General features: G+C 36.2%; 1 protein-coding gene across 2 annotated transcripts; it reads right to left on the bottom strand.

Moving 5' to 3' along the window:
* Positions 1–99: 99 nt before the first annotated feature.
* PDXDC1 (pyridoxal dependent decarboxylase domain containing 1) lies at positions 100–22951 on the bottom strand. 2 transcript variants are annotated; one of them, XM_015876427.2, is made up of 23 exons: positions 22326–22567; positions 21694–21767; positions 20970–21035; positions 20222–20305; positions 19178–19324; positions 17919–18108; positions 15414–15482; positions 14869–14947; positions 14004–14088; positions 12945–12993; positions 12736–12837; positions 12490–12615; positions 10775–10825; positions 9585–9648; positions 8314–8399; positions 7508–7613; positions 6269–6440; positions 5558–5676; positions 4594–4715; positions 3793–3885; positions 3614–3710; positions 2748–2852; positions 100–1882 (listed from the first exon to the last, which is right to left on the bottom strand). In XM_015876427.2, exons 2-23 carry the CDS (start codon positions 21765–21767, stop codon positions 1620–1622), a joined length of 2349 nt encoding a protein of 782 aa, XP_015731913.1. In that variant the 5' UTR covers positions 22326–22567; the 3' UTR covers positions 100–1619. The 2 variants fall into 2 exon arrangements, with proteins under 2 accessions (XP_015731913.1, XP_015731914.1); XM_015876428.2 differs by lacking the exons at positions 100–1882; positions 2748–2852; positions 3614–3710; ... (2 more) ...; positions 5558–5676; positions 6269–6440 and adding an exon at positions 7149–7344 and having other exon boundaries at positions 22326–22951.
* Between the last annotated feature and the right edge of the window lie 664 nt (positions 22952–23615).

The following is a 23615-nucleotide window of genomic DNA, read 5'->3' as shown; positions in this document are numbered from 1 at the left end:
AAGACTATTTATTGAAACAGTCAGGTAGGAGCTGAAGAATAAAGCTCATTCCGCCAAAACTACTGATTTAACAATTCCAAATATAAAAACATTAAAAAATTATCATTGTGGTGATAACTTTATTTCTCACAAATTACTCTTATTAACCTATTCATTGCACCAAAGAAATCACTGAGGAAGACTAGTCAACTCAGCTGTTTTTGCACATTAGAAAAATTGCACTCCGATTCATGTAAGTTACCCCAGCAGCAAAATTTGCCCACAGGATTTCGATGCTGAAAGTCAAATGGGGCGATATTAGTATTCAAAAAAAACCCTTCATTTTTCAGATCAAAGTTAATCCTGCCACCATTATAGCCATTAAATTGATAACCTTTGGAAAAAAAGGAACAAACCAATCAATAGTACTTGTGTGTCTAGCTCTGTTAGGGATTGAAAAATTTTCTCCAAAATCAGATGCATCGTTACAGAGCAAGCTTTCCAAAAGATCTTGTTTCCACAAGAAGCTTTGAAAGCTTGCAGCAAAGCAACTATGCTAAATCAGCTGAGGGCAGGGGGGAAGATGTGCACACTAGCTTCTGATGCATCCAAAACTTAACTTGTGCCTTAAGTAGTCCTGGACACTATGATCTTATGCTGTAGTGTAAATTAACTACATATTTTCATTGAGTCTGTACAATTCCTAGCCTAGGAAAGTTATTCAAAAGCAAGTGTTGAAATCAGCACAAATATAGTGTGGATTTATTTTTTTTTTTTCAAGCTCTACTGTAACTATCTTTAGATATATGTAACAAGAAGAGTCTGGTTAACACTACATGTGTTATCAGTGTCATGCAAAGGAAAAAAAGAAAGCGTTGGTGATTCTTTTCAGTGGTAGAAGCAAGAAGCCATTTAGGCATGCAGAGGCACTATTTCTTTTTGAGCTGTTCACAACTTAGTAACTTACTTAATCCTCCTGTACTCAGGGCCTCAGCTGAATAAGTCAAGTCATATTGCTGCAGGAAAAAAAAGGGTGACAACAAAGTACAGTTGCGTGACTCCTATATACATAGTCAGGCATCCATCCCTAAATGTTCACTGCACCACAGCTGCTTGGCAATGTTGTTTGTAAGTGTTAAAAAAATGAAAATAAAAGCAAAAATTGAACTACTGTGACTAGGCTGTTTTAATGGAGAGGATAAACTGAACTTTTAACATATTTATATTAAAAAAAAAATAAATTGGCAGTTTCTTAAAAATATATGCGTAAGAGCAACTTACAACTATTGGATGAAACTGTATTCTTAATCTTATATGTGGCTGCTGAGTTAGCATCTACTGTCAAGACTGAAGTAACTGTAACTGCCTCTTTTTTTTGCCAGGCAGTTAATAAATCTCACTACAACTTTGTTGACATCAACGTGTACAGGATCAAAGTAACTGTACTAAGTGTGCAGTAAGACAAATCTTTCCTGTGTGAGGAAAATTTATATTTGTGCAATTAGTGCAGTTAATAAGTTACAGTAGTCATTACTGTACTAGCATGTGGCACTGTTCACATTTTAAACACATCATTAAAATACCCTTCCCTCTGAGGCATATATCTTCATCCACACAGTCTTAAATCCAGAGTCTAGTTTTTATCTTTGACTTCCTCGTTCTTCTGTGTTTGTACAGTCATTTGGTGTTTCACTGCTTTGAACATCCTCAGTATCTTTATCTGTTCCCTGTGGCACCTCCTTGGGCAGCTCTGTTTTTTCTGTCTCCAGTGGTCTTTGGTCTTGGCCAGGTGACAGAGTTGGGGGTCTCTGATCCATCTTTTCCAGATCATCACAGTGGCTGACTGAACTGGTCTCACTGAACGCATCAGAATTTCTGAGAGACCTTTTAAAAATTTTCTGACCTGTGAAGTGTTTGAAGAGTACAGAACCAGTGATGGCATCAAATGAAAAATGTAGCATACAGAATGTGAGCTTCAAAGAAAGCATCTGAATTTTAAAACTACAGAGAAATAGATTTTATTCAGTTGCTAACCTGCACCCCAACTGTATAAAATATAAATACTTGCTTCCACTTACACAGATAAGTACACAAGGCAAGAAGCATCAGTTATTTTATTCCGTGTACACAGAAATTGTTAAAATTCAGCTGAGAAACCCATTCCAAAGGTAGAGAGTTTTACTGAAAATCACAGCACAGATTAAAAAGAGGTGCAGAACTATGGCTTCCCTGACAGGCAAATCTACATTAATTACTAATATATCTAAACAGAAAATACCATGGATTCAGTAACTCTTCACTCTAGAATGACTTTGTCACCACAGTATTAGGTAGTAACAGACAGGTGCTCAAATACACAACTATTGGCTTGTTTGCCTACTTTTTTTTTTTTTTTTTTTTTTAATTTTAAACTCACTCTCAGTCATCTTAGAATGGGTTGGGTTGAAAGGGACCTTAAAGATCATCTAGTTCCAACCTCCTGAGTTAGGCAGAGCTGCCACCAACTATTCCAGAGAAAGATCCTGGATTTACATGCACTTGAGGGGATAAGACAAATCTTAGATGTAGATGTCTTAGAAAACTGATTGTGGTAGTATTCTTTGCCGTGTTTGAACTACGTTATTTAGGGAGGACTTCAGATCTCATTCTGGATATTATGACAGAAGGAAAAGTCAAGCAGGTCTTCCAGTGTCACACAAACCAGATGTGTGCTAAGGCCAGGATATTTCAGCGAGTTTTAGAAATAAAATCATGAAGTAGAAACTTACCAGGATGTCTTTGCTTTGTGAGGCTGGAAGTAGGAGTTGCTGGTGGAGTAGTACCCGTACCTTGGGCTTTGGATGCATACGTAGATTCTGTGGATTCTAGTGAACCTGCAAGTTAAAATGAAGTAGCAAGTTGAATGTAGACAAGTTTTCTCCTTATCAGGATATGTATGCATATAAAATGTAACAATTTTGTTGTTAATGCCGGTTTCTGAAACTGCATGTCCTCAGTTAATCTGAAACTGCCACTTAACTGTAGCTGGTTTTTGAGTAACTAGGGACAAAGGTGCTGAGTCTTACAAAGATGAATAAAGTTCCTCTCACACTCACTTCACAACAAAGGTAGACACCCAGTATTCAGTTCTTCCTTTTCTTCAGGGCTTTACACATCCCCAGCTGCAAGTCATCAATCACTTCACTTTGCAAAGATATCTAGTTATAAAGCATTCCCAAGGAAGCCTTACTGTTCTCTTCACTATGGACCTTCAAGGTCCATTGAGACAGTACTTTGAGAATAAGATCCCAAATGTAGCAGAAAGTCTTCCCCACTAGCTTATATAGATATATGTGTAGCGTATGTTTCAAGGATACACACTTTCACAGCATGTCTGGCCAGCAATTGTTCCTCTATTGCCAATATCTAATAAAGCTTTTTTAGCGTGATACAATATGCAAGAACAAGATGTAAACTACGCAAGGGATGAGGGTTTCTCACCAGCGTGTTAGAGAAACAGTGAAGAGCATGTTGCTTTACATCCCAAAGGTGCATTATGTCACTCAGTCAACACAAGAAAGTGTTGCAATTTCAGTATAAAACTAGAAACATTCAGAACACAGAATAACATGGTTGCAGATGCACTAAGTCCTACCTGCTGTTAAATTAAATGTTCTTCCTTTTGATGAGGCTTGGAATGGAGAAAACCAGTTCAGCACAGAACCTACTACAGGTATTTGTCGCAGCAGCCCCTGCAAAGCCCACAGTTAAACACTGGTTGGTGAGCAAGGTAACCACACCATGACAAGCTGTCACATAACTTCATAGCCTTACCTCTTCAAGAAGTCGTTCTTCATTTGCTTTCTGAAGCTGAAGTTGTGCTTCCTGTATCCCTTTTCTAACAACTTCAGTCATGTTCTCCAACAACTAATGAAAACAAATATTACAAAATTGTTATGTATATTATGTCTATTTGAAACTGTATTATTAATTCAGGCTTTGAGCATGTAAACTGAAGAGTCAGTTTTTCTTTTTTTTCTAATTTAAATCTGCATTTTATGAAAACTCTTTCATTACTATTGTAAATGAAAAGAAATACAGACTGAACATAAGATTATATATATATGTATATACACACACTTATGTATGTATGTATACACACACATACCCAGAAAACAGTCACATTTTATACTGCAAAGGCCTAACAGCTTACTGTGGAACCAAAAGATGGAAAAACAAGGCCACAGATTTGTTAAGTTCAAAACAAGCACCAATTTGCATAACTTAATATCAGAGTCCCTGGTGACAAGTGCTTCCTCCAACAATGCCAACAGTTTATGACTGCATGTTAATAACAAAATGAAAAGCTGAAAAGGTGGATTGGTCATCACAGCAAGCTAAAAAACCCAGTGTGCCAAAGGGATACACTGCTTGCAGAACAGGGCTGAACAGGTTTGAAAAACGAAAACAAAAAAACACACACACACACAAAAAAAAAACACAAAAGAAAACAACAAATACACACACCACAAATAAACACACACACAAAAAAAGCCCCCAAAACTACCCCAAGGGTAGTACAGAAAAACAAGAGATGCTGAAATGCTCTTTGATGTTCTTTGATTTAACACGTACTCTTGAATTTTCTTCAATTTCTCTGCCTGTTGCTGCAATAGTTTCAACTAACTCTGACACATCCAGATCCTCAGTTACCATGCCAATATAAATACAGTTCTTCTGTCCTCCAAATTCTGGCCCTGTGAGCATTGGGAGAATCAAGTGTTGGTTATATACTGAGAAGTGTTATCACAATACATTCTACGCCCATGCTTATGAATCTAGAAAGCCTAATATATGCACACAAACAAATGCCCACTTCAGTAATTAAGTGCAATATCTGCACAGGTATAAACTATACAGACAACGAAAGCTCAAATTTGTGGGTCCTCAAAAACAAAAGAAAGCAACATCAAAGTAAGAACAGCAGGTATTTCATACAGCCAGGGAATTGTATATCAGTGCTGAATGCGTTTGAAACTTGTTACTTTTTGCTACCTATTAATTGCTTAGTTCCAAAATCCTGAGGTACTTAATTTTTAAAAGCTGACTCCAACCAAATTAGTATTATTACAGCTATAATGCAGCACTTTTACACATACGTAGTGGTACTAATTATTGCAAAAGTTGCCTGAAGCTTTAATCTAGCCAAACAAAACAGTGAACTGTTTTGAACAAGATCTATATTACACTAGATACAAAACTCCTTGACAAGCTTCAGTTTACAGAGACGAGCACCTGCAGTTTTCATTCTTACACTGGCAAGAAATCCTCTGAGGTCTAGTTGCTCATAGATTAGCTTTCTCATATATTGGTGAAAACCGTGCAACTTGCTCACGCTCTGCTGAACATTTATCAACTGAAATAGGGAATGAAGTGAACAGTAACAGATGTTGATTACAAATTAACTACATGTACAGCAGTGTAATTCTGCATTATAATGAACTATGTACATATGACCTGCTGAAAGGCCATAATACAGCCAGGAAGATGGCTTGCTTCAACACAATTTACATTATTATTATTTTTTAAGTGCATTTACCCAAAGAAAAGGTGAGATCCGACTCCAGTTCATTTAATTTTTTCAGAAGTTCTGTGTTAATTTTTTCCAATTCTTTTTCTTTGTTGTCATCATTCTTCCCATCATTCTGATAGTTGTATCTTCAAGTCAAGCCAGGAGATAGTAATTTCACTTTAGAGTACATAAATAAACCCCACAGATCTAGCTTATTTTTACAAATTCTGTATTTTACAAACCAAAAGCTGAAAACAACTTTACAGATTACGAGATTTGGGGATGGGAGCAAGGGGGAGGCTGGCCAATGCAAACAATTGAATACAACAGATTTCTAGGTAATATATTGATTACTTCCAGTGTTTCAATTTGACAGAACCCTTCCCAGTAGACTGTACCAGACAATCAGAATAAGCACTTAAAGGGCTTTATTCACTATGTTAGTCAAGAATGTGAATATATATTATGGTTAGTATGATTAAGGAGCATTGCATTCGTGCTTAACAGATCAATATGCTGCCTTCCATATTAAAAATACTGCTGTGATTTACTTTAAAACAAACAAATAATATAAAAAACTTGTTTAATTTAAAGCAAAACACTCAAACACATCAGTGGGGGCAAAGCCAGGTAATTGCAAGCAATACAAATCCGAATCACTACCAAGGAGATCCTTTATTCCCTTCCAATAATGCACTGTCTATCCACACACAAGGAGGAAAATGCTGAAAGACATACCTTACAACACCTAATCCTGGCCAGCTGAGATCTTCAGTATACAACAGGCCTACTGTTCTTTTCACTTCTTGTGCAAACTCCTCCCTCAGTTGCAGTGTACTTGTCAATACTGGTAGCTTCATTTTTAAGCAGTCTACTAACTGATCAACATCTTGTATTTCAGTCCCTAAAACTAAAGAGCCTATGTATTAGCAAGCAGTGAAAGTGAATGGACATGCATAGATGCCTGAATTATTTAATATGTAAATAAACCACTCTGTAAGTTAATTATAATTTACTGAAATACCTTGATCTGTATGTATCAAAGTCTTATCTTCGTTTATCTATGCACTGATAAATCAAAACAATCAGAGCTAAGGATTACACAAAAATAAGATAATAAAATTTAAAAATAAAATTAGTTGCAAACTAATAAGGACAGTATCTATTTTTTTCATTACATCAGTAGCCTCCATCAGAAAAAATCCTTTTAACATAGCTAACAAGATAACAAATTAGTTCCCGTGTTCTCCTTTTAAAATGGTAAAAATCACAGCATCATCAAACAGTTTTATTCTACGATCTAGTTTCCCCATGTACACTATGGATCCTCTCACACTGATGTCATGCATTCTGATAGCCTAAACCACCCCACAAAAGTTAGAAGGTGCAACCGCTCATCAGCTCATCCTGATGTTCTCTCTAAGTTGCTCCATCCAGCTGCTAAGTCTAAACCAACTATGCATTTGGTGCTACCTTGAGCAAATTCTCAGGAGTTTCCAAAATGCAGATTTGTTTCCCTTTGACATCAGTAATTACATAAATAACCTAGAGGTTTGGAAAACATTTGTTCTAAGTTAGTTGCAGTTTGAACACAAGCACTGCTTCAGTGCAGAATCACCTGTGTAGAAACATCAGACATCTTTTTCTTGTGATAAGCAGCAGGGAGAAGGAAAGGCTGAGATGATTTATCCTTTGTATTTCTTGTATGACTCTTAGAAACAGAGCAAATCTTCCTTGCTTTTCCTAACAAGTTCACAAATATAATTGATAAAAATTCATCTTTGCAGACGTAGTGCACTTACTACCAAGGCAACCTGAAATGATTAAGCCAGTATAATTTATTAAAAATAAATAATCTTCATAATAGGATAATACAGTAAAGTTTCTTGAGCGTGCCTGCTTTCATACCAGGAGACTGATGTACAATTTTATAGCAAATTCCAATTTTTACAAGTGGCTGAGTAATGTGAATATTACCTGCAGAAGTCATTAATGGGCTGAAACGCACACATGTGCCTTCGTCTTCCAATTCTACCACATCAATCCCACTGGCAGGAACCAGCTGTGCCAGCTGCTCTCCTAGCTGGAAAGATAAGTCTCAGGTAAAGGAGTGTATAGATGTGCAACAGAACTACTTGCTAAACAGTTTTCTGTGCTTGTTAAAATCACCTCTGGAGAAAAAAAAGGCAAAAAAAAAACCAACAACAAAAACCCTTCAGCTTGCCTGTAGCAAGAAATAAACTGAACATACGCTTAAAATCATGAAAATTCAAAATAAGCTGTAAATCTGAAACTTTGCAGAATTGTTGAGTATGCCATAGTTACTATGTAATCGTTGTAGAATAACTCTATGCTCAGCTCTGTGCACAACATTTCCCAAAATAATTCTACTACAAGCTAGGAGAAAAAAAAAGCTTGTCTACATACAACTAAACAAACACTGTCAGTGAATCACCTGACAACTGAAAAGAATTCTGAAGTTTTCACATTTTACACAAGTCCAAGGAAAACAAAACACGACCAAACGTTTAAGACGCAGCAATAGCGTCATTAAGAATTACATGTTAAAGGAAAAAACAACATAAGCATGAAAACAACAGTTTCAGACCAAATCTTTCTTCATAATCCAAGATGCCCAGCAGATTTTGCTAAGGATATCAGATCAGGAATAATTACTAAGCTCATCTACCAAAAGTTTTATTATTACTGATGAACCCCTGGAAGAATTAAACTCTCATTTATTTTTTTTTCCTAAAGTGAAAAAAAAATAAAAAAATTCTTACCCACTGATTGAAAGTGTCATAAATGTGTCCATTATTTATTACAGGGTGCTGAACAGCTGAGGTCTGTGCAGCATGTGGTCTTTGATCTGAATCCAAAAATACAAGAATCACAGGAGGGAATTAATATTAAATATTAACTAAACAAAAAGACAACCTGAAGTTTAGACGAAAGATGATTACATTTCCTAGGTAACGCAACACATTTAAAGCGTGTACTGAACATGAAATAAACTAATGAGGAATTATTAAAAAAATACCAGAAGTCAGTTATCATAACATGCAGTGATGTTTAGTTTTAAAAATAAACTGTTAAAAATGAATTTTAACATGTTGTTTTAAACTACACAAACATAATAAGAATTAAGAAAACCCAACATTATAGACACAAAACATGGAGAAGGCAGCCAAACATTTTACATCCTTATATTTCAGATGATCGACTTCTGCCTATGTAAAGCTGTTCAAATAAACGCATCAGTGTAAAAAGTCATTTTAGTGTTTCAAAATGAATATATTTCCTTTTGTAATTAATGCCACTAATTAGACAAAAAACAAAACCTTTCCCCGATGTCAAACACAAAAAAATCCACAGTATCAGAATCAACACTCATAGCAAACCAGTAAAGTTCTCTAGTAGTCAGTTGTCTCACCCAAACGGGTATCTTCCCACCTTCCATGTGTGCATATATAAACAGCATAACGCTCTCTGCTGGAGCAGAGAGGACAAAAATTCTCTTTTGGGATGGCACATCAAAAGAGAGTTCTCTGCCCTGAGCCATGTGGCTCCTATACCCATGGCAGTATTTAGAGACCTGTTCTAATGGTGTTCCGCTATTTTCAAAACGACTACAACAGAAAACAGCAGTAGAAGAAAGTAATGCAGTGCTTGCAACTGGCCACTAAACATTTAAAAGAAACAGGGAAGTGCCAACAAAAACCACTGGAACATCTTCCCTCATCAGTACCTTCAAATACAGCTTGCAGTTTATGGAAGATGATTAATAATCAGCTCATGATCAAAATCATATTCAAATTTCAGTCAAGACTGAAGGAAAATACAGAACACTGCAGTCTATCTAAAAAAAACCTGTGTGGTTTTATCACTAGGTAAAAGTATGCCTTTTTAATGACAAATTAGACAAGAGAAGCGTGCTATATATAATCTACCAAGTAATAACATACCTAATAATCTCTTTTAAAAGAACCCCAAATAAATAAATAAAAATACATCATCACCACCAACAAAAAAAATCCAACAACAAATCACGTACCTCTATTTAAATACTTATGGAAGAACTTGAATACCACCACTGGTGAACTCAGTTCATCTTCAACCTTAAGAAAAATAAAATACTAAATATATTTTCAAAGAGTTGTTTAAAAAATAAAATATTACCTTTGAAGAATTTTTTAGACTCTTGAAAGCAAAGCAAATCATTTTGTTCTGACTATAGTAACAATGTTCATACTACCTCAGACATAGAAGTGAACTCCTCAGGAATGTGAGTAAGCACTTCAGTAAAGAATGTAAAATAAATCATGTTTTACAGCATGCATAACTAAACTTTAATCACCATAAAGCAAGAGAACCACGCACATTCACTAACAAATGTATTTTACTGAAGAGAGTTGATTTAACTCTATGTATTCTCGGATATTAAAGTTTAAAGAAAATTTTCTTCAAAATCACTCCAGAATCTTGGGACACTGAGACAGTTCCAGCAGGAGTAACAGTAAGATATCTGACTCTCATTTCTGGGTAGGAGAAACACACTGGGCAACCTCTGTAATCAACTCAAGACATAAGAATCCTACAAATGCAAGGTTCACTCAAGCAGAAGGGGCAAAGGCCACGGTAACTTCAGCTCTCAAGGCCACTAGTACTGGAAAAAACAACTATGCAATACAAGGATTACTGTCACTCAGAAGGATCCTAAAAATAAAGTGTTAAACAGAACATATCACAAAAACTGAACTTGGAATTAATACATTAGATGTAATTTCCAAAACAAATCCTTTTGCAAAACTGCCAGTTAGGATAACATTAGCATGTATTTTCCCAGGTTTCATAGCATTATCTTGTGGGCAAGATGCAGTCAGAACCTATGAGATTTAAGGAAAATAGTTTCATAAAACTATTACTGGTTTCATAAGTGTATTACTAAGAAAATAAAACAGGTTTTTTAAGCAGAAATTAAATCAAGGTCTGGAGACAATTCCTGTATGTCAGCTCCCCTGAGTGCAAGAGCTCACAGTGAAGGAACAAGTACAATCCAGATGTCACACACAACCAAGCTACTAATTTCATTGAATACTCAAACTTAATAAAAAGAGACTCCAAGCATCTTCAAAGTACAAACTACATCCTAAAAAGTATTTTTAGATAATGTCTTTTGAGTCAAAAAATATCTGTATATTTTAATAGGTGAGGACAAAACTATGCATCAAATGCAGATTGTACCGAAGTTCTAATGAAATCCATGTTTTTCAAGTTTTCCAGCAACCTTTGACTCTACAAGAGAACAGCAAAAGGGAAACAAAATAAGGACAAGAATACATACTCCTGGAACACAAAAATTATTCTGACAAACTTTAAGTAGTCACCAACATAATTTCTATTTGCAAACGAAAGTCAGCGAAGTGTGGGAGATCCATTCAGTTCTTTATAAATTTAAGTTTTAACAGGAAAGCGTTTCCTATTTCTAGTAAAACAATCAATCAATACAAAATGCTTCAAAATGCTTTTCATTGTCTTAATGTATTTGTTGACAAAATTCTAGGGATACTACAAACTGCTGACTAGCAAAAGCACTGTGTGTAGATGTGAGAAAATTAACTCTTCTGCTACAACAGTAACTGTTTATAATAGCTCCCTAAATTATTCCATTACCAAAAAAAAGGACATTCTTACAGTGTGGTTTTGGGCTATGAATAAACCATTACAAAGCTAAGATCGCTCTTTGGTGCCACAAACAAACAAAAAACAAACAGCCATAAAACACAACTTGATGACTAATGGTATTTTGTGACTCTGGTCTCTCATGCCAATAGTTTCTTCACTTTTATAGGAACTTTCACCTTTATAGGAACTTCCCACAGATTTCTGGCCCCACTCTCAATTTTAAAGGAATGCTATACTTTTAAGGTACAAACGTTTTTTATATAAACAAGGCATTTTCTGCCACATAATGTATTGGACTATCTATACATACATATATATATTTAAGTAATGAACTTTGAAAACAGCGCAGTTGCAATTGTATTTGAAGAAATGTGTTGAGATTTTTTTTTGTTAAGCTTTGTAAATTTACTGTTACTTCAATTAATAGAATGGCCTGGGTTCGAAAGTATCACAATGCTCATCCAATTCCAACCCCCTGCTGTGTGCAGGGTTGCTGACCACCAGACCAGGCTGCCCAGAGCCACATCCAGCTTGGCCTCGAATGCATCCAGGGATGGAGTGTCCACAGCCTCTTTGGGCAACCTGTTCCAGTGCATCACCACCCTCAGGGTGAAAAACTTAATCCTAATATCTAACCTGAACCTCCCCTGTCTCACTTTAAAACCATTCCCCCTTGTCCTGTCACTGTCAACCCATGTAAACAGCTGTTCCCTGTCCTTTTTAAATGCTCCCTTCAAGTACTGGAAAGAATCAGTATCATGATAAATAGAGAAAGAAAATTAAGTCTTTCTCTGAGCAGTTTTCAAGCAGAATGTTTAATACAGAAGAGTGACAGATGATTATGTAGTTTTACAATTTAGGAAGAACAAAAATTAAGAATTTTACACATAAAAAATAATAAAATATATAAACTAACAGCACATCCCTCCCTTGAACATAGCCATTTTGCTTTCATTACTTATTCATAATGTGATATATAGTAACATATGCTATGCTGCCAACAACTACAGTACTTCTAGCTGATTCCTCTACAACACAACATAATGATAAAAAAAAGATGTATTAAGATCTATAATTAAAACACTCCTGAGTGTAACAGTGTTCTGTGATAGCTATCTGGGCATAACTTGTACTGTTGCTGCTTATTGAGCTTTGTTTCTACTTGGAGGCTCAGACTGTTAAATCAGATCACGATGATACTCAAGAACATTCTCCAGGCCATAAACAGAGAAGCCAAGTAGCCATAATCAATGTATTAACAAGCTGCTGCTTACTAGTTGCGAAGCATGCTTTATCCTCTCCACAATCCCATCATGGCCTAAGTACTGCAAGGATAGCCACAGTGGCAGGGCACGAAGTTTTTCTACAGGCTGACTTGATGTCAGCCCAGCTGCTAAGGACTAGGAAGGAAAACAAAAACTGATTAACATTTTTTCAGTTACTCAATTATTGCCAGATTAGTGGCAATTGCAACTACAGCCTCAACGTCTTGTGAGCGGTGACTGAAAAGCTGAACATACCAAAGAAGGATCCTCATGTTTGTAGAGTGTCACTGCAGGTACAGCTGGCAGACCCAGCCAGGAACCGAGAGTAAGAGTCATGCTGTCACATTTTGTGGCCGCCTGAATTTTATTACAATAAGCAGAATATAAACCACATGCATTTTGATTTGATCATGACCTTAAACTCTACAATGCATTATAAGGTTTCCAGATATGGTAGAACATACCAGTACAGAAGAGGAGACATAACCCAAAGCCAAAGTTGCCAAATTCACACTGGAAAAATAAAGCAGTATTAGCACATACTAAGTGTGTATTAAGAGAGTGCTTTAATCTTCAGTTCAAATACGTCACGTTAGTGTGACAAGTGAGGTCATTTTTGTTTGAACACATAAATAAAATTTTAATGAATTGTGCAGCAGATGTTGCTATTTGGAATTCCAAGGTTCTAAACCCAAATCCAGAAGTCTTTCATCCTAAAAATCTGACCGAACTTCAGGGAAATCACCCCCCCCAAAACAAAATTCTATCTGTAATTCAGCAGCAATTTGGAATCAGAGGCATACAAAAATGACACTACATAATGAAATACTGAGAGAAACTGAATCTCTACTCCATGCTCAAACAATATAAGAACATAGTCCAAGTTATTCCAATGTCTTTTCTTTCTGGTTTAAACTTCCTCCCAGTTATACTGCATATTGCACTTGTGGCACCCTTCTTGACAACATTCATTGAAGTAATCACAGTAGCACAGTCTCGTGCAAGTTGGAAGGGACCTTAGAGATCAGCGAGTCCAACCCCCGGGATCTGAGCCTCCTGTGTAGCAGAGCGGCACTTCTACCACTTGCACCACAGAGGGGATTTGAACCCGGGCCTACCGGTGCTGCAAAGTGGCATTCCTACCACTGCGCCACCGGAGGCGCACAATGACACTTCCACCTCCTTTCCCATTCTTGATAACCACTGTATAAATGTCTCCCCTGAATTGTTATGAAATTCTCTTTTGTTTGTACTCCAAGCTATTCAAAGCAAGGGCAGAAAAGATTACCTTCTGAGTAAAAGTAACACATAACCTATGCTGGAGTGATCAATTAATTATTCTTCCATTTGTGAAACAATCTCATACAATGACAAAATTACAACCATGTTAAATTCTTAATATGGCAAAAATAAAGACAGTATTTTGGTCTTCTGCTAGCTGGTTAGCTATAAAACTATATGGTGTTCATCAGTTGAGCATTTACATGAACATAGTTTATAAACATATATCTCACGTTTCATACCCTTCTACATGGAGCCACATATTATACTGCTCACAAAGTTCCTTCAGTCGCCCAAGTTTATCTGTGTGCCCAGCACCTGGCGTTCCTTCGTTGAAAAGTAAAAAGTGAAACAACAAAGGGTAAGCATGCAAATTAGGACTCTACGTAAAAGGACCTCTTGTACTGTTGCCAGAAAAGTCACAAACAGGAGTAGGAAGGAAGACATTTAAGAACAGTCAGTTTCACAATATTCATATCACTGTAGCATATGTACAATTAGTATTATTAGTATTCTGGATAAAATTGAAGACGCTAGCTTTGTTTGCCAGTGCATGCTAGAAATACTCCAAAGACTAAATTATGCAGGCACCCATAGGGTTTTTTTTTTTTTTTTTAAATAAATATTAATATTTAATATTTTCAAGGTATTTCTTTTTCAAGGTATGACTGAAACTGGAAGAACGGAAGCCAAGATTGTCTTATATGTATATTTAAGTCCAAAGCAAGTAAGCCACTTACTTATGATCAATTTTGCTTAATTAACCAGAGAAAAGTGCATATTTTTAAAGTAAAGTTGATGGCACATCTATAAAAAATTATGATATATTAACATGAAATTGACTTTCAACAAGATCTGCACACATTAAGATGTGCACACATTAAGATGAGTTTTAGTTATATTAGTGCACCATCTGAGGTAAACAGCACTGTAGCAGTACAATCCAATTTTGAATTCGGTAAATAAAACTCCCTCTAGACAGACAAATGGTGTGGTCAAGATACCTCCCAATATTTCTTAACATACAGCCACTAAGCCTGTTTTGGATTTTATATATGCTCATGAAATAGCATGCCTTTTTTGTTATTGTCTGTCCACAGCACTTACCAGCATTAGCCACAAGCAACAAAGGCAGTTTTCCACACTCAACATCATCTTTAATTAATCTGTCCAACAAAGCAACATCCTGTCACCAATAGGAAAAAGACATAAGTATGTGGATCAAACAATAGAGATTTGTTTTTACTGAACTGGAAAAGCACGTTACAAGTGAAAAGGGACGGCATACTAAAGTTATGAAAGGTGTTCTCAGTGTCTTCATTTGTGGCTTGCAGTTTCTTCTCAAAAGGTTAAAAAAACAAAGGTCAAAAAAGTTTTTGTGAAAAATACAACCTAAACACACAGTGGACTTTGTAAGCATACCTTCTACAATGCACATTCTAGAAATCTTGGACTAAAATGTTTATCACTATGTATATTAAAAAAAAAAAAAACACAACAAAAAAACCCACAACAAATTACCAGGCCAACACAAACATTTTAGAAAATTTTGCTTATGGCAGGCCAAGAGGCTGAAAAATCAAGTGAATGTTAATAAAGTTGTTAGGAAAAAGCTTATTAATGAAAACAATTCTTAGGGAAGACAAACTCACCATCTGATGCTGAGATCCAAACATAGTGTTACAAGGCACACGGCACATGCAAGAGAGGGGTAACCCCAGCTGCAATAAAAATGATGGAAATTGAGCAACTCAGATATGCTTCAGGAGAATCATTTCAAATGTTTGCAGAAATACACATATTAAGTGACAAAAAAAATGAATAAACCTGATAATACAAAGCTGGGTATTACATCCTGGAAAAGGATCTTACTGAAATTTATGATTAAATTATTAGCAGAGGAAAGAAAGCATATGGGGAATTGAAAACAAACTGCTCCATACAGTCAATGTCTGTTTAGTACTTGAAATGCATAGAGCATTTCTAATTAGATACCTGTGTCCTGTCTCAAGCCTCTCTTTCTTGGACAGCCTTGCAATTAATGCATTCTATAAGCATGTCTGCTTTCTGAATGGACCAAATTCCACTGGAACTTCACAGATACTTCACCCCAAAGCAGAGAGCAAGCTGCCTACTCTGAGCACACTGATTAATTCACATTACTAAGTTTGAAGTTACTCTTCTGCTATGGAGGCAAATTTCAGATAACTTTTTATGCTTAACATGGCAGAGGAAGAAAGAAAGTCTCTTACATATTTTAATCTTTAACCTGGAAGATGACAACTGAAATCTAGTTAATCATACTCATCACTTTGTATGGAAGATTTGGCAAACTAAGGTAACCACAGTTACAGACAAATTTGTGCTTCCACTTCACAGAAACGGAATTAGTGTCTGATTACTCAGTTGTAATCAAAGTGTTGTATACTCTACAACTGTAGCAGAAATGCTAAGTCACAGACTGAAGTGGTCACTAAGCACCTGGTAGGAAGGCAGAGCCAACCCAGGGGAGTTCAGGTACTTGGAAGACTAGCCCTCATTGAAGGGTTGGCAGTGGAGGCGAGGGTATCTTGCTGGAGATCCCTGCATACCTGAGGCCTTCTGAAGGTAAGCAGCTTCTTTCCTTTATTTCTCTGCCCACAGCCACTGCATCTGAGCAAATCCCCCTTGCTGCTTGCCTAGGACCTTGCTGCTCTGCTGTCACTGCTGTACTTCCTATTTCATTACAACATATACCACTAAGCTGAAACATCATCACTTAAGTTCAGTGATCACCTGACAAGGACACGTTACCATACCAACAAGAGATGAGGCACTAGTATTTTTAACTATCTCTGCTCTGTACTCAGAAGCAAAATGCTCCCAAAATAAAAGTTCCTAGCAGCATTTTTTGCATCAATTTCAATCAATAACTACATGCAACATTTTGCCTGGAAAGACGATAACTTTTACCACTTAATTAACCACTAAAAAACCACAAGTTATTTTTGTCTACTTCCTTCTTGGTACCAGCTTTATTTCTCTGAAGTCAACATTTAATAACTGAAGTTGACTTTTGCTTATGTTTTATAATTTTGAAAAGCAGAATTAGTAAAGTAATGCTAACACACTGTATGTTCTCACATTCCTAGCTTACTGGCATCGAATTACAGTCTTATCTGAAAATCCTATCTCATCCACCTTGCTACTGTTTTTACTGTGGGAGAACATTAAATCCATAAAACCACTCAAGTTATGCTTTTCCTAGAGTCAAAATTGAAATCTGACACCCAGACTTCACTGTTCAAAATGTCTTTTTTCATATCCTTTTTTAACAGGCATGGAAATCATTGTTAAGTGTCATGATATGGAATACTGTTAAAACCAGGACGTCACATGGCAGGCCATCTGATGCTTAAGCACAGTGCTGGGTGCACTTCCTGTGTGTTGTGCTTCTAGCAGACTCAGCTATTTCACAGAAATTTTGGCTCTAGGAGACGTGATCTTCTGATTCCAGTCTAGGGGGAAGTCCTCTCATCTTCTCTGGGAGGCTAGCTGTGGAGGATCTGATAAAGACTCAACCTGCCTCTCTCTCTCTCTATCCCCCTTTCAGTTAATTTTTTGGTTCATTTGATTTATTATTCTTAATTATTCTGTATTATCTCACATTCCTTTTAATAAATTAGTTTCTCCTATCTCAATTGGGTTCCTTCCTCTTCCTTCCTTCTCTTTCTCCCAAACTGCAACAGTTCAAACTGCAACAATAACTCTCAGAAATGTATAATAATTTAATAAAGGTAGAAAAATCTATTACATTCAAAAGACAATGCAGAAATGAGACAGAGTAATCTTCTCACGAGGAATATGACAATGGCTATCAAATGCATGGAAGAAACAGCAGAACTGCAGAGACCGCATAGCTTGTCTGGGGAAATATGTATTCACTCAGCAAAGTAGAATATCACTGGGAAAAATCTGGAAGAAGCTCCGGCATACATCCCAGGCAGACACATAGATTTACAGGAAAATTTCACCAGTCCCAACAAATTTATAAGACTACTGAGTAAAAAGCACCAGTTTCTTGCAGGAAATGTGGATATATTTGTTAAAATTTAGATTTCAAATAAGCAATGTGAAGACAACTAAGTTTTACTGGAGCCCCGCCTGATTTACTTTACCTGATTGCAGAGAGCTTGGCCCAAGCCTGTTCTAGCTGCAGAACTAATGTATATAACAGGCTGCTTAGTACATAGCACATTAAATCCTTCTACTGTATAGTCTTCATAGCAAGTGTGAATAACAAGTCGACAGATTTTTAGCAGACCTTCACGATCATCTTCATGATAATAAGCTGACCCATTTTCATACCTGTAAGGAAAGCTGAGTATGATCAAAAAAACCCCACAGACCAATAGCCAGTTCAGTAACTGAAGTAACACTGACCAGTATAACAGTTCACAAAGAAAAAATGATATGGCTACCATCCAAGCAGGATAAAGCACAGTAGAAGGAAATTGAAATTTTGTTGGGACAGGCTGAGATTAGTAAGAAACAAGCAAAATAAATATATGGTACAAGCAGTTGAGGACAATCCCTCAACGGTCATCAACTACAGCAAGCAGCAACAGTGGAAACAGTAGATACATAAATTTAATGAACAACTTAAATATGATAATTTTCTTTTAGTATTTTTTGGTGCAATAAGTAAATTTTACAGGACTACACATTTAAGAGTGGTATTTGTCCACAAATGCTTTTTTTATTTTTTTAAAAAAAAAAAAATTACACCTTGCACGCACAACACACAACAGTAGCATACTTGTCAGCAGTACTGGCACAACTTTTTGAAAGCTACAGTATCATGAGTGATAAAATGGGATATTTATTTATTTTTGCTTGAGGAAAAAAAAAGGAACTTCTAATCAGCAAGTCCCTTCCTACTCTAACAGCCCCATACAGATGATTCCCGTTATTCTTCTCTTGTGGAACATTACACTTATGCCAAATGATGAAACAAGAATTTATCAAAGATCTCACTGTATCGTCAGTTTTTGTAGTATTACCTACCACACCAAGAAAAATGAACTAGATCCAGGAAGAGTAAAGGAGAAGTTTACTGAATATATTTTTCAAAGGTATAAAGTACCTCAGACCTCGCAAACATATGCCTCAAGAAACAAGAATTCAACTAAATTGTCAACCACTTGTGTCTGCAACTGTACTTTAGTCCTTAACTCTGACATGCAGCCATTGTAACAGGATTTTTATGGCAACCATATTACTAACTTGTTCCTGTCATTCAGCATCTTAAAGAAAAGAGATGCATTCTAAGACCTTTCGAAGATTAGTTGCAAGAGGCTTCTTTTGCTGAAAATGCACATATTTTTTAACGAATTACTACTGCCTAGTCATACACAAGTTTCTCAAAGAAACTCACCTGAAAAGCCTGCAGAGCCAGAGAGTAGTATCAGAAAGGATCCTTGTTGTGAGCTTCCTCAGTCTTTCCTTGTCCAGTACTGATATATAGGCAGCCAAACTATGTCCCAGTAGAGCTATGTGACCCTGTTCACCAACATTTTGAAGTCTGCAGCCACAACAGAGAAACTGCCAACTAAATACTAGTTATGAATATTACAGTAACTCTATGTTTGTATTTTTTTCCATAGTGGTAGAACTTGTTGACATGTAATTTTAAATATTTATCAGAAAGAAATACAGTATACCATCCACCCTCCCGCTGCTGTACATTAACAGAGTGAAATACAAGTATAGACAACACTTGTGCTTCACTTGGCTTAGCTGCTTTTAACACCTCAGCTTCTTTTTTAGCTATTCAAATAAAATTCTTAGGCAAATGGAAGGTTTACTGTAATCAGCTGGAACTAAGCACCTTATCTGCACTGTGACCTGAATGTTCATTAAACAAATATCCTTCTCTCCTTGTGCTGAGAAAACTCAGGAAACTTATTAGAAATACAGTTACAGGCATAGTTTTCATTAGTTCTGTTTTTTGTGTTTGTTTGCTTTTTTCTTCTCCAAACTGTTTTTAAATTGTTAACTTCCGATAACGTTCTACAGATAAATTAGCATAATTTCCATTACCCAGGAAAACGGACATCTTAAAAAGATTTACTACATCTCCCTGTAGAGCTTGCTGGTATTCAGAGATAAGTAAGACTTTCAGACTTGATACAATGTTCAGAAGGGAAAAAGCAAAGTGAGCTGTCTAATCAGAAACCATTTCCTTTTACAATTCAGTTTAACAATAGCCCTAACTCGTTTAAGGCTTTATAATTTTAAGAAAGCCATGAACAGCACATTATTCTACTTCACTATAGAATGTAGGTAAGTAGCCACTAAAAAGTCACGTTTACATGCCATTTTTACACATTAGAGCATTTTAAATCGTAAGTTCTGTTATAATTACAGGGTATAACAAAATCAGTTATTTTTCTCATACAAATATTCATATTGACATTACCGGTAGGTCTGCGAAGACTCCTCTTCCTCCTCACCATGCATTAGGTTCTGAACTAACTGAAGTATGCTCACCATATCCTGGCCACTGGTTTACCAGTGAGGGAAAACAAAAAAACAAAACAAACACTAAAAACAACAACAAAGCAAGCAACATTGTCTAGCAAGGAGGCCATTTAAGACACACGTATTTCAAACTGTTTTTCATTTTTAGAATAAAAAAAATTAAAAAAAAACAGTAACTCCACCTCAAAAGAAATTTGGTTTATGTACATAAAAGACTTCAATAAATTTTGCAGTGTTTTCTTAAGTAAATCTTTTATAGAGTGAAGAGCACAGAAAATTTAGGTCTTAGTTTTCAGATGCAGTTATCTTTTCTGCCACACGCACAAGAGCTCCACGAGAATTTTTCAATGGATGTGCCAAATGGAATTTTTTTGTTTTTAAAGTTTTCAACACTATTAGTCTCAGCTATTAATTTACCAGCTGTATGTCCTAGTGAATCTTTATCCTACATTATATGTATACCTACCTTTAGTCTTAATCACAGCTACGTGCACCAACAATTTTTTTTATTTTTTTTTAAATATGTTAATTCAAAACTTCAGTCACCTAGACGTAATCTTAGTGACTATAGGAACTGTCATAAAAGTTGTTGTAGTACCTGACCTGGTAAAACTTAAGAGGTACTACGTGTATTATACCTATTATAACAGTTATAAAGCATTATAAAACAAGTACTTGTTGCCTACCTGCCTTGCAATGGTCCAGGAATATCCTTCCGTGCATACTTCTTTTCATTTTCCTCCTCCACTTTTCTACAAGACACAAAAACAAACTGCATATTTACTTTGTGTTTTGTAGCTGACCTTGACATACAAAAATACATACTCACATGTTTGCAACCTATTTCACCAAAAATAGGTGAAATAGATCTGGTGAGACCAAAAAAGAAACACAGAGTCAAAGAATTGCAGGGAGCAACGGAACCTCTGTGGATCATCAATCTAACCAGGCCCCTGCTAAAGCAGGTTACCTACTGCAGGGTGGCACAAGAGTGTAGAGGTGGGTCTTAAATATCTCCAGAGGAGAAGACTCCACACTACTCCAGTGTTCTGAAAAGTTTAGTCAAGACTGAGTTAAAGATCTACTACATTTTGCTTCTTGAGTTCTTTAACAGAAAATGTTAGTCTCATATATGAACATATGAAAGTTACTTGCACAGTAACAGGAAAGTATCTACTATATGTGAAAAACAGACTCTGGATTTGCTCTAAATATTACAGAGCATAAAATACATATAGATTTAAAAATTCTGTTATTTGTGAAACAATTTTTTGTAGGCATAAGCTTCAGAATACAGTATGACCTTAAAATATTAGGAGTGAATTCCATCTTGCTTAATAACAACAATATTTACAATTAGAACATGCACACAAACACTATTGCTTTGTGGTTGTTATTCTCTGCATATACCTTTGACTGTCTTCTAGCATCTTCATGGCTTCATTCAGATTCTTTCCCATTTCTGCTAGAGTAGGGTCAACCATCTGCTAGGTAAAAGACCAAAACATTATTTACCTTACTTATGTCCCCACAACATCCTCAGTACAAACTCATGTAACAGAAATGAGACATTGTATCAACATAGAAAATTCAACAACTCAAAACACAAAATTAAAGCATACTACTAACCTAAAATAACTAACTCAAAACAGAGATTGGTTGTGATATAGATTTTATTTATTTTGCCTCCACTAATACAAATTGCAGCATGTTAAATCCCTTAATGGACAACCTCATTGTTTTAGATAATGGGAAGGGTCGGTTTCTTCACATCAAACAGATAAGGGACTTTCTCCCAGACTTTGTATTGAATAGGTATGTGAGGTTCCAGGACTTTGTATGGAATATGTATGTACCTCTGGGAAGACCTCTGAATGCATATAAACTGAAGACCTTTTTGTGCAAGGTATGTGTGATAGGAGTAAAATACCGCCAGGCATCCAGGGCTGTTATGAAAGAATGCCTGCTTTCTAACAATTCAGCTTGTTAGAGAGACAATTCTAATAATTCAGCTTGAGTCTTAGAGTTTCTTGATCAACCACCTTACAGTAACACCACAACGAGCCGGAACTTTTACAAAAATCCTCTGGAACCTCTACTTATCTCTTCTGGATTCTGATGAAGAATGAAAGAGCAAACACTGGAGGAGAAAAATAAATACAAAGTGTCTAAGCAAGCCTTTGCTATAATGTTTTAACAACAACAAAAACTAAATACATGCCATTTTAGCCCAACTGAATTATTTTTTCCTTAGCCACTCTTCCCTATAAATAAAACTTCAATTATTCTCTTAAATACAAGAAGATACATGCCATCCTATTAGAAAAGAAAATATGCTAAGGAACACCATAACCCTTCTACAGAGCATAGAAAGGCAGATTTTAAATCACAAAACATTCAGATGTAAATTCAGGGGAAACCCTGAATAGACTGGAAGTTTGCTGCCCTTGTTATTGTTAAGACTACCAGTTCAACAAAGAAGTACTTAAACACACTTGAGTAGTAATTACTTACAGTTTTGTTTTTTTTTCCTGAAGTCAACATTTCTCACATCTATGAAAAACGACTATATAATTAAGACCTCACTGCCAAACTCAGAAGTAAAAAGGCAGCGTTCCAGCATTCCCTGACATTTCCTCATCAGGTTTCCCTCCTCGATGAACTTTCACAATAGTTTCCAAAGTAGATGGGAAAGCAGCTAAACCAAATGCTCTTGCAAATCTCTCCACCCCTCTCCCCCCCCCCCCCCAACCACTTACTAACTTTAAATAAATTATTAATCTTACCGGAGAGAGGCCTTTTAACTAGACTACACATTAAAACTGACCTGCTGTTATCTAAGGAATTACCAAGCTGCAGAAAAGGCATCTTTCAGCAGCTGCAGTCCCCTAGCTGCACAAAACAGGTTAAAACATCATGAATTCCATGCTGAAAGCAGGTAAGAACAGATTCTTGTTAAAGCACCTGTCAGAGATAGAATAACATTTAACAGTCATTGAACCTGTTTCTTAAGAACCAGATATCAAGTTCAAGAACAAGTTTTATTTTCTGAAGAACTGCTTTTACTCTGAAAAACTCTCCTTTAAGAATGTTAACTCAAGACACCTGGCTACACTGACTCCAGAGACCAAGTCAGGAGCATCCATTTAAGGATCACAGGACACCTAGAAGCATCCCAGATGGAATTGCGAATCTTACAAATACTTGCATCCCAGATGGAATGGGCAATTTTACAAACACCACCATGTTTAATCCATTGTACAGGCTAACAAAACCTGCTTTTTTTAGGTTGTACTCTCAGATTTCCACACGCCTTTCAATAACTGAGATAG

This window comes from Coturnix japonica, chromosome 14 (genome assembly GCF_001577835.2).
Source record: "Coturnix japonica isolate 7356 chromosome 14, Coturnix japonica 2.1, whole genome shotgun sequence".
In the NCBI taxonomy this organism is placed as follows: Eukaryota; Metazoa; Chordata; class Aves; order Galliformes; family Phasianidae; genus Coturnix; species Coturnix japonica.
The sequence above is the reverse complement of the archived record's forward strand: the minus strand, read 5'-3'. Positions and strand labels throughout refer to the sequence as shown.